The following is an 11,549-nucleotide window of genomic DNA, read 5'->3' on the forward strand; positions in this document are numbered from 1 at the left end:
GTCTTACGTTAAGGGAGCACAACCCCCAAATTGCATCTGTCCAAAGCAGGGACTTGGAAACCCACCTCCCAAACTGGATTCCCATTGAAGATCTATCAAAGACTGATAAACAGAAACAAAAAAAAGAAACAAAAAAAGCAGGCTTTGGTTCCCCCTGCTGGCCCTATTCGAAATGACAAGCAAAGCACACGCCACACCCTCCCCCCCCACCCACCTCTTTACCCCGCCCACCCCACCTTTTTTGCATTCCTTAATTGGGTCAAATACTTAACCTGACTGCTGCAGGGCAAGGCAAACAACAGATCTCAGGAAAGAAGTTTTATTTCCAAACCTTAGGAAGGCATTACAAATAATGGATAGAAACCCAAATCAAACCCTGAAACAATAGGAGACAGGCCCGCAGGATCCCCAGGGAGACCCAGCCAGTCAGGGGTGGGAAGCAGGGGAGACGCATTCTAGACACATTCTAGATGGAGCCCTCACCCTGGAGCCTGAGTGTGTATATTAGTAGGACTACTCCGGGGAAGGGGATCTGGGAACCGGAAAGCCTCACCCCCACCACCCCCAATGTTGCCCTGGATGACCTGGAGGCAGAGAAGGTGGCAGCACATAAGGGCAGGACCTTGGCGTTCACTGCCTGCTGGGATCCCCACCAGTCCATAAATAAGTTACCCTGCGTATCTCAGGAGTTGAGCTGGGGAAGCAAGCAGAAGAGCCAAGGCCTCTGAAAGAGGAGGCAGGGCAGGCCCAGCCTTGGGCACAGCTACAGCAGGACACAGTATGACTCTTGCTTCGGCCTCTGCCGACGCTCCCCGGCTGGACGTCCCAACATGGCTCCTCTCCCCTGTGTGGGATTGAACAGTGGGTCACCCACCAGCTCAGAAGAGCATAAGGACAAAGGCTCTAGATGGAAGTGGGGGCTCAGTCGGTTAGGCATCCGACTTTGGCTCAGGTCACACTCTCACGTTTCGCGGGTTTGAGCCCTGCGTCAGGCTCTGTGCTGACAGCTCAGAGCCTGGAGCCTGCTTTGGCAGTGGGAAGAGAAAGATAAGATGGGACCCAGGGGAGAGAGACACCTTGAAGAGACCATTGCAGGACTAGCCATGACAAGTGTCCAGATGCCGAGGAGCAGGGCACAGCTCTGGGCCAGTGGGAAGGCCCCTAGGCAGTGACCGCTCACCTGTGGGGAGGCCCGCCCTGGTGCAGTCTGGACTGCTGGCTGCTGCTGGTACTCCTCTTGCTGAAGCTGCTGGGCCAGTTCCAAGTCACTAAGACCCAACGTGCCTTGTGGTTGCTGCTGCAGGGACAAGGCGATTAGGTAGTCCTAGAGAGAGTCGAGACAGAACAAGAGTGGTGAGGTGGGCCGGGACATTCAGGCCAGCTTTATGTTTCCAAACTCACTTTTCTTTCTTTTTTTTTTTAAATGTTTATTTTTGAGAGACAGAGAGCATGAGCAGGGGAGGGGCAGAGAGAGAGGGAGACACAGAATCCAAAGCAGTCTCCAGGCTCTGAGCTGTCAGTCAGCACAGAGCCTGATGCAGAGCTTGAACCCACGAACCATGAGATCTTGACCTGAGCCAAAGTCGGACGCTTAACCGATGGAGTCCCCCCAGCCCCCCAAGACCCATTTTTCTTCTCCTTCAAATTCTCCAGCTCCTCCTCCAGAGCAGAATACACAGACAAGCACATTGTGTGTGGTGACACTCCAGGCATGGAGGCAGTCCGAAGTTAACAGTAAAGGGGCACAGCTGTCATGTGTCATGATCTCTAGATGACCAAATGCATGCCCTGCCTGCAGCAAAGAGCTCCGAGGCAGCCGTGCTCCCTGCACCCTCCCGGAGGCCCCACACACACACCTGGTCTACGAGCTGCTGCTGTTCGGGGGAGCCGTTCCCACCTCCCGCTCCAGGTCCCTTGCCAAGGGAGTGACTCAGGTGGAAGTCCGAGTTGCAGAAGCAGCTGTCCCCATCCACGTTGTGCAGGCTCTCCCATACCACCTGCTCCTCCTGCAGGAAGCCCTGGTCGGTGACCAGCAGGTACAAGTGACTCTGCAAAGAAGAGGACAAAGCTCGTTGGTGGGATAGGTGACACAGAGGCAATGTGATGGCCAGAAATCACCTGGGATGCAGGGACCATTTGAGTCATCTGGTGTGCTGGCTGCCACCTGTCAGCGCAGGCATGTGTGTCTTTGACAAATACGTGTGGCCGTGGGGAGAAGGAAGGGACGTCTGAGCATATGGTCAGCTGGGGGTAAGTATGGCGATCGCTGTGGTCCAGCCTGAGTCCTCAGGGCTATGGGTCCCACACAAGATGCTGCTTCCTACTCTGCTTCCCATGGTTCTCTGGGCTCGCCTGATGGCTCTGAGGATAAATCCTTTGAGAGCCAAAGACCTTTCCCTCTTCCGTTTAATTCCATTCCCTTCCTGGGAGCGGATTTTATTTCCTGTCCCAATGACGACAGGCTTATTCCTTCTGGCTTGCTCTGGCCAGTGAGATGTTAGCAGAAATGACACGCGTCATCTCGAGACAGAGGCATTAAAAGTGAGTGTGTGGTGTCTCTCTCTCTCTTTTCCCTCTCATATTCTAGATTAAAGCTGTTTTGTCAGCCTGGGTCCAAGAGCACAGAGGACATAGGCCAGAACTGCAGCCAATCTGCAATGGCCACGTGGCACACATGAGAAATAAACCTTTGCTGTAGGAAACCACAGGGATTTCAGGGCTTGTTTGTTACCTGAACTCAATCTACCTTCTCCTGTCTGAAACACTGACCAGGAAGAAAAAGCCACAGGGCAGTGACAGGACGCCACCCCCCAGCCCCCATCCCCAAAGCCTTCTCACCTTGTGCTTTGTCATGGTGCTAAAGTGGTTGTTTCGGAAAAAGACGCTAAGTTCACCCTCCTTGGCAGCGGCTGTGAGCTCACACAGTCCATGGTAGGTCAGCTGCGCTGCAGTGGTCTCCAGGAACTGCTCTGCGATCAGGCCTGCCGGAAGGAAGGGCACAAAATTGCGGGGCAAGAGGCTTGGCTTAAATCCAAAATCCACAACAGGAGGAAGGATCATTCATAGAATCCCTGTCAAAAGCCCTAGGGATGAGGGGCACCTGGGTGGCTCAGTTGGTTGAGTGACCGACTTTGGCTCAGGTCATGATCTCGCAGTCTTTGAGTTCAAGCCTGCATCGGGCTCTGTGCTGACAGCTCAGAGCCTGGAGCCTGCTTCAGATTCTGTGTCTCCCTCTCTCTCTCTGCCCCTTCCCCACTCCTGCTCTGTGTCTGTCAAAAATAAATAAACATTAAAACAATTGTTTTTTAATTAAAAAAAAAATAAAGCCCTAGGGATGGTCCCACCTTCTGAAATCCCTTGGGGCCTGGCGGTATTCATTCACCCAACGGGTAGTTCCTTGTGCCTGTACTTTGTGCCAGGCAGCATGCTGGGTACTGTACGCAACCGACAGTTCCCCAGATTCTCTCTCATGGGGTGTTTATTCTAGGGGGACTTGGTGGGGGGAGGCAGACAATAAACAATAAACTGAAGCAGCCATCCTTCCCTCCACTAAGAGTCCTTCCCTCCACTAAGATCCGCAGGAGAGAAGGCAGGGCTGTTACCTTCTGTCACGAGGTTGGTGTCGCTAGAGTGTTTGCAGGTGATAATCTTCTCTACCAGCTGGTTGTAACTCAGCTTCCCAACTGCGCTCACAGCCTCAGGACTCTGCGTGGGCAGTGGGGCGGGGTGGTACCAAGACAATTAAGATCTTTTGAGGAAGGAAATGAAGCAAGCCCGAAAGGATCACAACCCTGTAACCAAAGAGTCTTGACATTTTCTGTACCCAAAGAACAGACCTCCGTGCGTGTGGTCTGCCCGTATTTGAGTGTTATCCCTCTCCCCAGAAAGGTTAAAATTCAAGGAATTCTGCACTGGGTCCAGCCTCTAAAGCCTATTCTCTTCTCAAGCCAATCTAATTCCTAACTCCCCAACACCCACCCCACAAAATGCTGTTCCTCTGTCAGCTTGAGCTGGATAGGAGCCTCATTTGGGCCGTCTCACCCTCACCTGTGGATCGACCAGCCAGCCGTGGTACAGAGGTATGCCTAGGAGGTCAAAGACACTGCACTCAGGAGTATACTCAAAATCAGAGACCCCTGTGAATCGCACATTGACGTCCAGACCTGTGGCCAGTTTAGGCAACACTGTCATTGCATCGTCCACATTCTGGGGTTAGGAAAGAAAATGATGACTATGTCACATCAACATGGTAGATATACATCTTCACCTTATGCAATGTTATAAGTCAGTTATATCTCAATAAAGCTGGCAGAAAACAAGAAGACAATAATGGCTAGTCTAGCCTCCCCTCTCCCGACACCTAGCTCCAGAAATAAAAATAATAAAATTGTTGCTTTTCCTCCCTGGTTCGCTTCCAGGCTACTCCATTCTTCTTTTGCCTCAACCCGTCTTTATCTTGTATAAAGGAACATATTTTCTAGGACAAAGATATACCCTCCTCCTCCAGAAAGAAATAAAAAAGAAACACAGACAAAAATCATAGTTTAAGGGCCCTTCTTGAGAAGCAGAAGAAAGGCCTCTCTTCCTAGCCTCAGTGTCCCCTCACGAACCTGCAAATCCCCACGTCTGCAGACCTTTGCCTCACCTGCTGAAAATTCAGCTGAAGTCCCTCTGACTTCTCCTGGGGCTTGATGGACAGGAGGCAGTCTCCTATAAGACAGGGTCCCTTTTCAGCTTACTCCAATTTCCCCAAAACCTACTTCCTCTTCTCCTAGAGAATGGTCATGGACCACAGATTTTCAGAGCTGGAAACAGCCTTAGAATCTAATCCAGACCTCTCACTTCTCAAGGAAAAGAGAGACTCACAAAGATAAAGAGCCCACCCAAGGTCACGTGTGAAAGTTCAGGGCAAAGTAGGGTTACAATCCCAGGTTGCTCAGGGCAAAGTAGGGTTATGATCCCAGGCTCCCGACACCTTGATTTTTGCTTTTCATTCCCCAGCCCTGCAGAGACGCCCTGTACACCTTCACCTTCCCTGCTACTCTGAGCCCCAAATGGGCAGTCCCTTCCTATTCTGGATTTCTGAGTGGATAGCTCTTGAACCTCCCCAAGGCCTAGGCACTCACCAAGATGGGCCATGAGCTCATCTGATGTGATCACTTCCTTCTGAGGGGACAGCTTCACCTGAAGGCAGAAGGGGCGACCAAAGGGTTAGCCGTGTGTGTATTTTCCTTCACAGAGCACTGAAGCAGAAATACATAGAAGGACTGGGGGAAGGGGAGGGAGTCGTGGGAAAAAAGGCTTGTAACTGGAGTGAGGGAATGCATGTGAAGACATTCCCATTTGCTAGACAACAGAAGATACAAGAGCAAGGCAGAAACTTGTTTCGTTTTGTCTTGTTTTTGTGAATATATTCTCATTTGTTCAAGCTGGAAAACTATGGAGAATAATCTGGAACATGTCGCCAGGTTTGAGGAGATCGGGATGATCGAGGAGATGGATCAGGGAAGAGTACTCTCCCCAGCAATGTCTAAGCCCCCATCCGGACCCTCTCTTACCTTCCACTGAAGAAAGAGGATGTTCATGATGGCCAGGAGAGGGCAAGGGCCGTTAGTGCTCTGGGTGATGATGGGTGTCCGTTCTCCCTTCCAGGAGATCCACTTTACACAGTAGAAATCTACCTCCGGCTGTCGGGCCCTGGGGGGCTGGGGAAGCTCCTGGGGTCTGGAGCACGCCCCTCCTGTCTCTGCCTCAGGCTGTGTCCCGTGGGCTGGCCCCAGTTGGATTGAACTAGCATTAGGTGCAGGTGACTCGAGGTTATCCTGGCCCTGGGCCAGCAGCGAAGTTTGGTCTACCGTCTCCTGTTCTCTAGCTGCCCCATCAGCATCTCCGGCATCCTTGTCCTGGGGGTGCACATCTGGTTGTGACAGGACCTCACGGTTTTCAGGGCTGACTGCTTCTATAATCCTGGCCTTACCAGAGGCTGGATGCTCAGGTTGATGGTGTTCCATGGTCAGAAGAGGTCAACTGAGGGGCACCAAAGGACTTTCCTGCCCTCTAGGAGTTGCCTAATCTAGGCTTGGTATGTGAAAAAGAGACCAATCCAATAAGGAGGAAGTCATTGGGCTGGAAAGCAAATGGACCCAGAAAAGTCTTGTTAAAGGAATACAGTGTGGAAGCCTGGACAGTGTCTGTACAGTCACTCCTGGCTATGGGGAGTATGTGTCTTTCTTACTTAGCTGGGGAAGCAGAAGGGCCCCAGCCTGAGCTCTTGTCACCCCTAACTTGCTGTGACCACATGGGATCAATGAGGATACAGGGCTTTCAGGTTGGGAGGAAGGATTTCAGCAGGATTGAAATCATTGGATGGAGTCAGCTTTCCTGAAATGATACGGACAAGGAATGGAAAAAGGATGGAGAGAAAGGGAAAGTAAAGGCAGAAAGACAGAAAGGAAAGAGATGGAGAAAGAAATGTTAAAACTGTCCAGCTGAGCCTTGAACAACACTGTTTTCAACCGCACGGGATTTCAACTGAGCAGACCCACCATATGTGGATTTTTTTCAGTAAATACGTGAACAGTACAGTAAATGTATTTTCCTTATGATTTTCTTTTTGTTGTTGTTGAAGTATAGTTGACACACAATTTACATTAGTTTCCTTTTTTTTTGTTTTTTTGACTCTTATTTATTTTGAGGGGTGGTGGAGGGACAGGGAGAAAGGGAGACAGAACCCCCACAGGCTCTGTGCCTAGCCCAGAGTGCCACTCAGGGCTTGACCCCATGAACCGGGAGACTACAACCCAAGCCGAAATCAAGAGCCCAACACTCAACCAACTGAGCCACCTAGACACCCCCTTTACGACTTTCTTAATAACATTTTCTTTTCTTTAGCTTATTTTATTGTAAGAATATAGTATATAATACATATAACATAAAAAATATGTGCCAATTGACTGCTTATGTTATTGGTAAGGTTTCCAGTCAACATTAGGCTGTTAGTTCAGTTTGGGGGGAGTCAAAAGTTATACACAGGTTTTCTTTTTTTTTTTTAATTTTTTAAAATATTTATTAATTTTTGAGAGACAGAGTGTGAGTGTGGGAGGGACAGAGAAAGAAAGGGAGACACAAAATCCGAAGCAGGCTCCAGGCTCTAAGCTGTCAGCACAGAGCCTGATGCAGGGCTCGAACTCATGGACCATGAAATCATAACCTGAGCTGAAGTCAGACGCTTAACTGATGGAGCCACCCAGGCACCCCAGATTTTCAACTGCATGAATGGTCAGTGTCCCTAACCCCTGCATTGTTCAAGGGTCATCTGTACTAATGGTTATTAATACAATGATCTTTAGCACCCTGTAATGGTGTCAAGTTGGTAACCCCCAATATAGCCAGGAGGGTGGTAATTCCTCTGCCCTACACCAAACCCCACTCCCTGGCTGTTCGTGGATCATCCAGAGCACACACAGGCTGCTTATATCCTTAGAGCTACCTTCTCTTTGCTTCATCCCAAGGGTGAAAAGATTAACAATCACAGAGTGCTTGGGGTGAAAAGTGGAGATACAGACAGGCAGAATCATCCCCTAAAAGATGAAACACCAGTGAGAAAGAAGTCTTTCTCCTCCAAGGACTCTACTGAACTTTACACAATCCCAAACTGCAGCAAAAAGGTCTTGGGAGGGGCTTCCTGTAAGCCAGAGAGGGGAAATGTAGGCCATGTGGACTTGAATCAGAGACAGGTTCTGATAGGCAACTTCAGATTCCAGCACAAAAACCACTGCCCCACAAATTCTGTCAGTACACTCTCAACAGCTGTAGTCGGCATAGCCAGTTTCTCAGTTCCTCTCTGCTCCCCAATCACCTAAACCTGGAGATACTCTCTTGCCCACTCTTCATATATTATGGAATGTGAAATGCTTTTTATTGACTTACATAAGAAATATTCCCTCGTAACAAGCACAGGGTCATGTACAGAAGTGTTGAAACATTATATTGTACACCTAAAACTAATATAACACTGTTAACTAACTGGAATTAAAACTAAAACTTAAAGGGGGCGCCTGGGTGGCTCAGTCGGCCAAGCGGCCAACCTCGGCTCAGGCCATGACCTCTCAGTTCATGAGTTCAAGCCCCGCATCGGGCTCTGTGCTGGAGCCTGCTTCGGATTCTGTGTCTCCCTCTCTCTCTGCCCTCCCCCACTCTCACTCTGTCTCTCAAAAATAATTAAACATTTTTAAAAAATCTGTTAAAAAATTAAAACTTTGGGGCGCCTGGGTGGCTCAGTCGGTTAAGCGTCCGACTTCAGCTCAGGTCACGATCTCACAGTCCGTGAGTTCGAGCCCCGCGTCGGGCTCTGGGCCGATGGCTCAGAGCCTGGAGCCTGCTTCCGATTCTGTGTCTCCCTCTCTCTCTGCCCCTCCCCCGTTCATGCTCTGTCTCTCTCTGTCTCAAAAATAAATAAACGTTAAAAAAAAAAAAATTTAAAAAATTAAAACTTAAAAAAAAAAAAGGAAATACCCCCCCTTACATTCATCTTCCTGTGCACATGTTCTTCCTATTCCCATGTAGATTGTTTTAGATATAAACCCTGGGCCTGTTTAACCTGCTCTCTATCAGCACTAAGCATCAAATCTAGCACAGACATTTAATTAAGGCTGTGGATGGCAAAAAAATATATAAAAAGCCACAAACGCTGTCCCCTGGAAAACATCTCCCTTCAATCTCTTAGCTCCCCTCTTCCCCTCACTCACGGTAAGAAAAGGGGAGAGCTTAAGACTTGTTAGAAATCTTGTCTTTTCTCCAGCTCCCTCCTAACCTGACACTATGCTTCCTTCTTGTAAAGCGGCAGGAATTCAGGGCTAGGTTAAGGTCTGAGACATGAAGTTGAAAGACGTAAAAGTTACCAAAAGGAGTCTAGTCACCCAAATTGATACTCCTGATTCAAATCTAATTCGTGCTAGCTGCATCTCATTACATGTTGTTAATTTAGAATGAGACTAGCAAAAATTGCCTGCACACCTTACACTGTTTTTTCTCTCTCGTTTTTTCCTCCCCTCCCAAATGACACTTAGGTTGAGCCTTGGAAGCAGAAACCAGAGCCTGGGAAAGTTAAAAGAGCTTGGAGAAAAGCAGCATTTGTTTCTTATCTTTTCTGTCCAATGCCAGAAATGATCAATAATTCAGTGGGGGTTGGGCAGCTAGCTGGTGAGGGGAATGAGCCAAAGGAAACCAGGAGCTGGACACCACAGGGAGCTGGGTCCCAGACAAATTGGGCAAAGCTAAGCAAGCTAAGTCTTAAATGGAGGGGCAGGAGACGGAATGAAGGATTTCTACGCTACAAGGTGAGCTCCTGGTGGGGTGGGCACGGAGTATGTCTGAACAGGAAAGGAGGAGGGGGAGGGCACTCAAACAAACCAGAATTTCATTATTTTCCTCTTTTCTAAGTCCCACACATTCTCTCCTGCTGGAATTATCCTCTGGTGGTGGGTGAGGGAGTTAAAATAGCCCTGGCCCCTCCCTCGCAGTGGCAGTAAATAGTCAAAAGTTGCAAGAAACATATAATATGGGTGGGTAGCTTCAATAAGCCATACACACCCCCAGGAACCTTCCCACTGAAATCTTCTCAGTCTGACCCAAATCTTCATGCAACTCCGGGTTAAAATTTTGTCCCCCGAATAAGTCAACCGCGCCTCTCATTCCCTGTCTATTTGCTTGCAGGAGAGACGGGGAAGTTTTCATTACAAGAAGTAAACGAAGGGACCACGCCTCGTCCCTTTTACATAGCCCTCCTGCCTTACCTCCTCTCAAAATCCAGACTTGTAGAGACCAGGAGTGGAGGGAGAGTCCATGTCACCTCCCAGAGCTGGAGAGGAAAAAGAGAACTGGGGGTTGGAGGGGAGGTAAAGGAAATGGTTAAAACAAAGTTTTTTACCTTAAAGACGCTGCTGCAGTCCCAGGACTGAGGAGGAGGGTCCAGCTGTGGCAGTTCGATGGGGCAGGTAGCTACAGTGAGGGGCGCTGCCACAGTCCCAGTTGCCTTTCAGCTGTCAAGGCCAGAGCTTATACAGGTCTACACAGGTTTATGAGCGGCGGTCCCGGCTTGGTGGAGGCCACTTCCGGACCCACGCCCACGACTGGGGTCACCAGAGAAGGGTGGGGGCAGGCTGGGGTGCAGCCTAGGTGCTCCCAGGTCACCCCAGAGCGTCTTCGGGTTCCCTGAGTTGCTGAGTCTAGGGCGTGCGCTCCAGGCCCAGACTACACGCTGGTTTTCAAAGGAAGTTTGTGGTTTTTCTTTTTTCTTTCTCTCTCTTTTTTTCCCATCGGGACAAAGAAAAACATTAGTCAAGGACGAGCTCCCTGGAGGAGGAGGGGCTTGCCCAGCACTGAAGAATTTCCATCAGGGTTTTCTGACCTGGTCAGCAGCTGGGTGATCAGCAGTGAGGGAGAGAGAAACAAGGAGAGGAAAACAACAGACCCTTTCTCTTCCCTCCGCCTGCCGCTGGAAGGGAGGGAGCGCTTGTGCCTCTCTGGTGAGAACAGGGAAGAACACTGCCCTTGCTGAGCATGGGGAGGAGCAGGGCTGGACAGCAGCAGCCGGTTGGATTGGGCTTTCTCCCTGGGTATGGCGGGCCTTTGCTCTGGATCCACAGAAGCAGGGCCACGGAGCATAACATTTGCATATTTACTCATTTAAAGTTAAAAAAAGCCTGCTACTTTCTAAGTCCTTACTGTATCTTTTTTTTTTTTCTTTCTTTTTTTCTAGAAATGGAACTAGTTGGGCTGTGCCCCTGGTGGTGCAGAAGGTGTGGAGGACTCCCCAGGCTCTGGGAAGAGAGGCAGCAGAGAGAGAACTAGCTGAGCAAGCAGGAGATCGAATGAATACCCCTGTGCCCTGGTCCTTGTTCCCAGCACAGGCCTCAGCTTCTCATCAGTCACCTCCTCTCAGTTCCTAGGGGGGCAGGGAGGGTCCAGCAGGAAAAGCTGTCGGTAAGAAATAAAGGGATGGATCAATAAAGGAGGGGGTATTTGATGATGAGAGTGCATTTATTTGTAGTAGTCTGCATACCGTGGGGCTGGAAGGTGGCAGTTGAGGGAGGTTGGAACCCAGCTCTACATTCTGAAGGGCTCTAACTTGACTGGCAGGGCTGCGTCAGGATGAAACTTCAAGCAACTCTGAAGGCTGAAACGTCAGTCTGAACAATTAGGGAGGCAGGAAGCAAAAAACCCAGGTTACAACAGTCCAGGAAAAGGAGACGTTTGCTGAGGCTATAGAAAAAAACAGGCCACCAAGTTGTAAAGCAGCAGGAGTGGCAAGAGACCGTAGTAGGTATTAAAAAGAGACGTCAAAGATTATTCTATTGTTTTAATAACACGGACAATCAGAAAATTGGTGGCAAAGGGTCAGTTTGGTGAAGAGGAGAATTCGAGAAAGGAAGACTAAGAGCTGTTTTTGCCATGTATAATTTAAGACGTCAACCAGATGCTCTATGTAATGTATGGAAAGATGCTATACTTAGCCTGAGTAGAGAGGGGAAGTTCAAATGCCACAAATA

General features: G+C 49.4%; 1 protein-coding gene across 3 annotated transcripts; it reads right to left on the reverse strand.

The window, feature by feature from the left end:
• Window positions 1-303: 303 nt before the first annotated feature.
• MINDY1 (MINDY lysine 48 deubiquitinase 1) lies at window positions 304-11,188 on the reverse strand. 3 transcript variants are annotated; one of them, XM_042953894.1, is made up of 12 exons: window positions 11,063-11,188; window positions 10,880-10,977; window positions 9,795-9,859; window positions 5,559-6,381; window positions 5,127-5,184; window positions 4,646-4,710; window positions 4,048-4,206; window positions 3,603-3,705; window positions 2,839-2,981; window positions 1,857-2,048; window positions 1,181-1,324; window positions 304-844 (listed from the first exon to the last, which is right to left on the reverse strand). In XM_042953894.1, exons 4-12 carry the CDS (start codon window positions 6,009-6,011, stop codon window positions 764-766), a joined length of 1,398 nt encoding a protein of 465 aa, XP_042809828.1. In that variant the 5' UTR covers window positions 6,012-6,381; window positions 9,795-9,859; window positions 10,880-10,977; window positions 11,063-11,188; the 3' UTR covers window positions 304-763. The 3 variants fall into 3 exon arrangements, with proteins under 3 accessions (XP_042809828.1, XP_042809829.1, XP_042809827.1); XM_042953895.1 differs by lacking the exon at window positions 9,795-9,859 and having other exon boundaries at window positions 5,559-6,126; XM_042953893.1 differs by lacking the exons at window positions 9,795-9,859; window positions 10,880-10,977; window positions 11,063-11,188 and adding an exon at window positions 9,929-10,768.
• Between the last annotated feature and the right edge of the window lie 361 nt (window positions 11,189-11,549).

The sequence above is a fragment of the Panthera leo genome, chromosome C1 (assembly GCF_018350215.1).
Source record: "Panthera leo isolate Ple1 chromosome C1, P.leo_Ple1_pat1.1, whole genome shotgun sequence".
NCBI lineage: Eukaryota > Metazoa > Chordata > Mammalia > Carnivora > Felidae > Panthera > Panthera leo.

Coding starts and splice junctions, on each gene's coding strand:
- MINDY1 (XM_042953895.1), bottom strand. CDS start 6,011: ATGGAACACCATCAACCTGAGCATCCAGCCTCTGGTAAGGCCAGGATT. Junction 2,982..3,602: donor CACCAACCTCGTGACAGAAG/GTAACAGCCCTG, acceptor TCCTTCCGGCAG/GCCTGATCGCAGAGCAGTTC. Junction 2,049..2,838: donor GCACCATGACAAAGCACAAG/GTGAGAAGGCTT, acceptor TCTTCTTTGCAG/AGTCACTTGTACCTGCTGGT.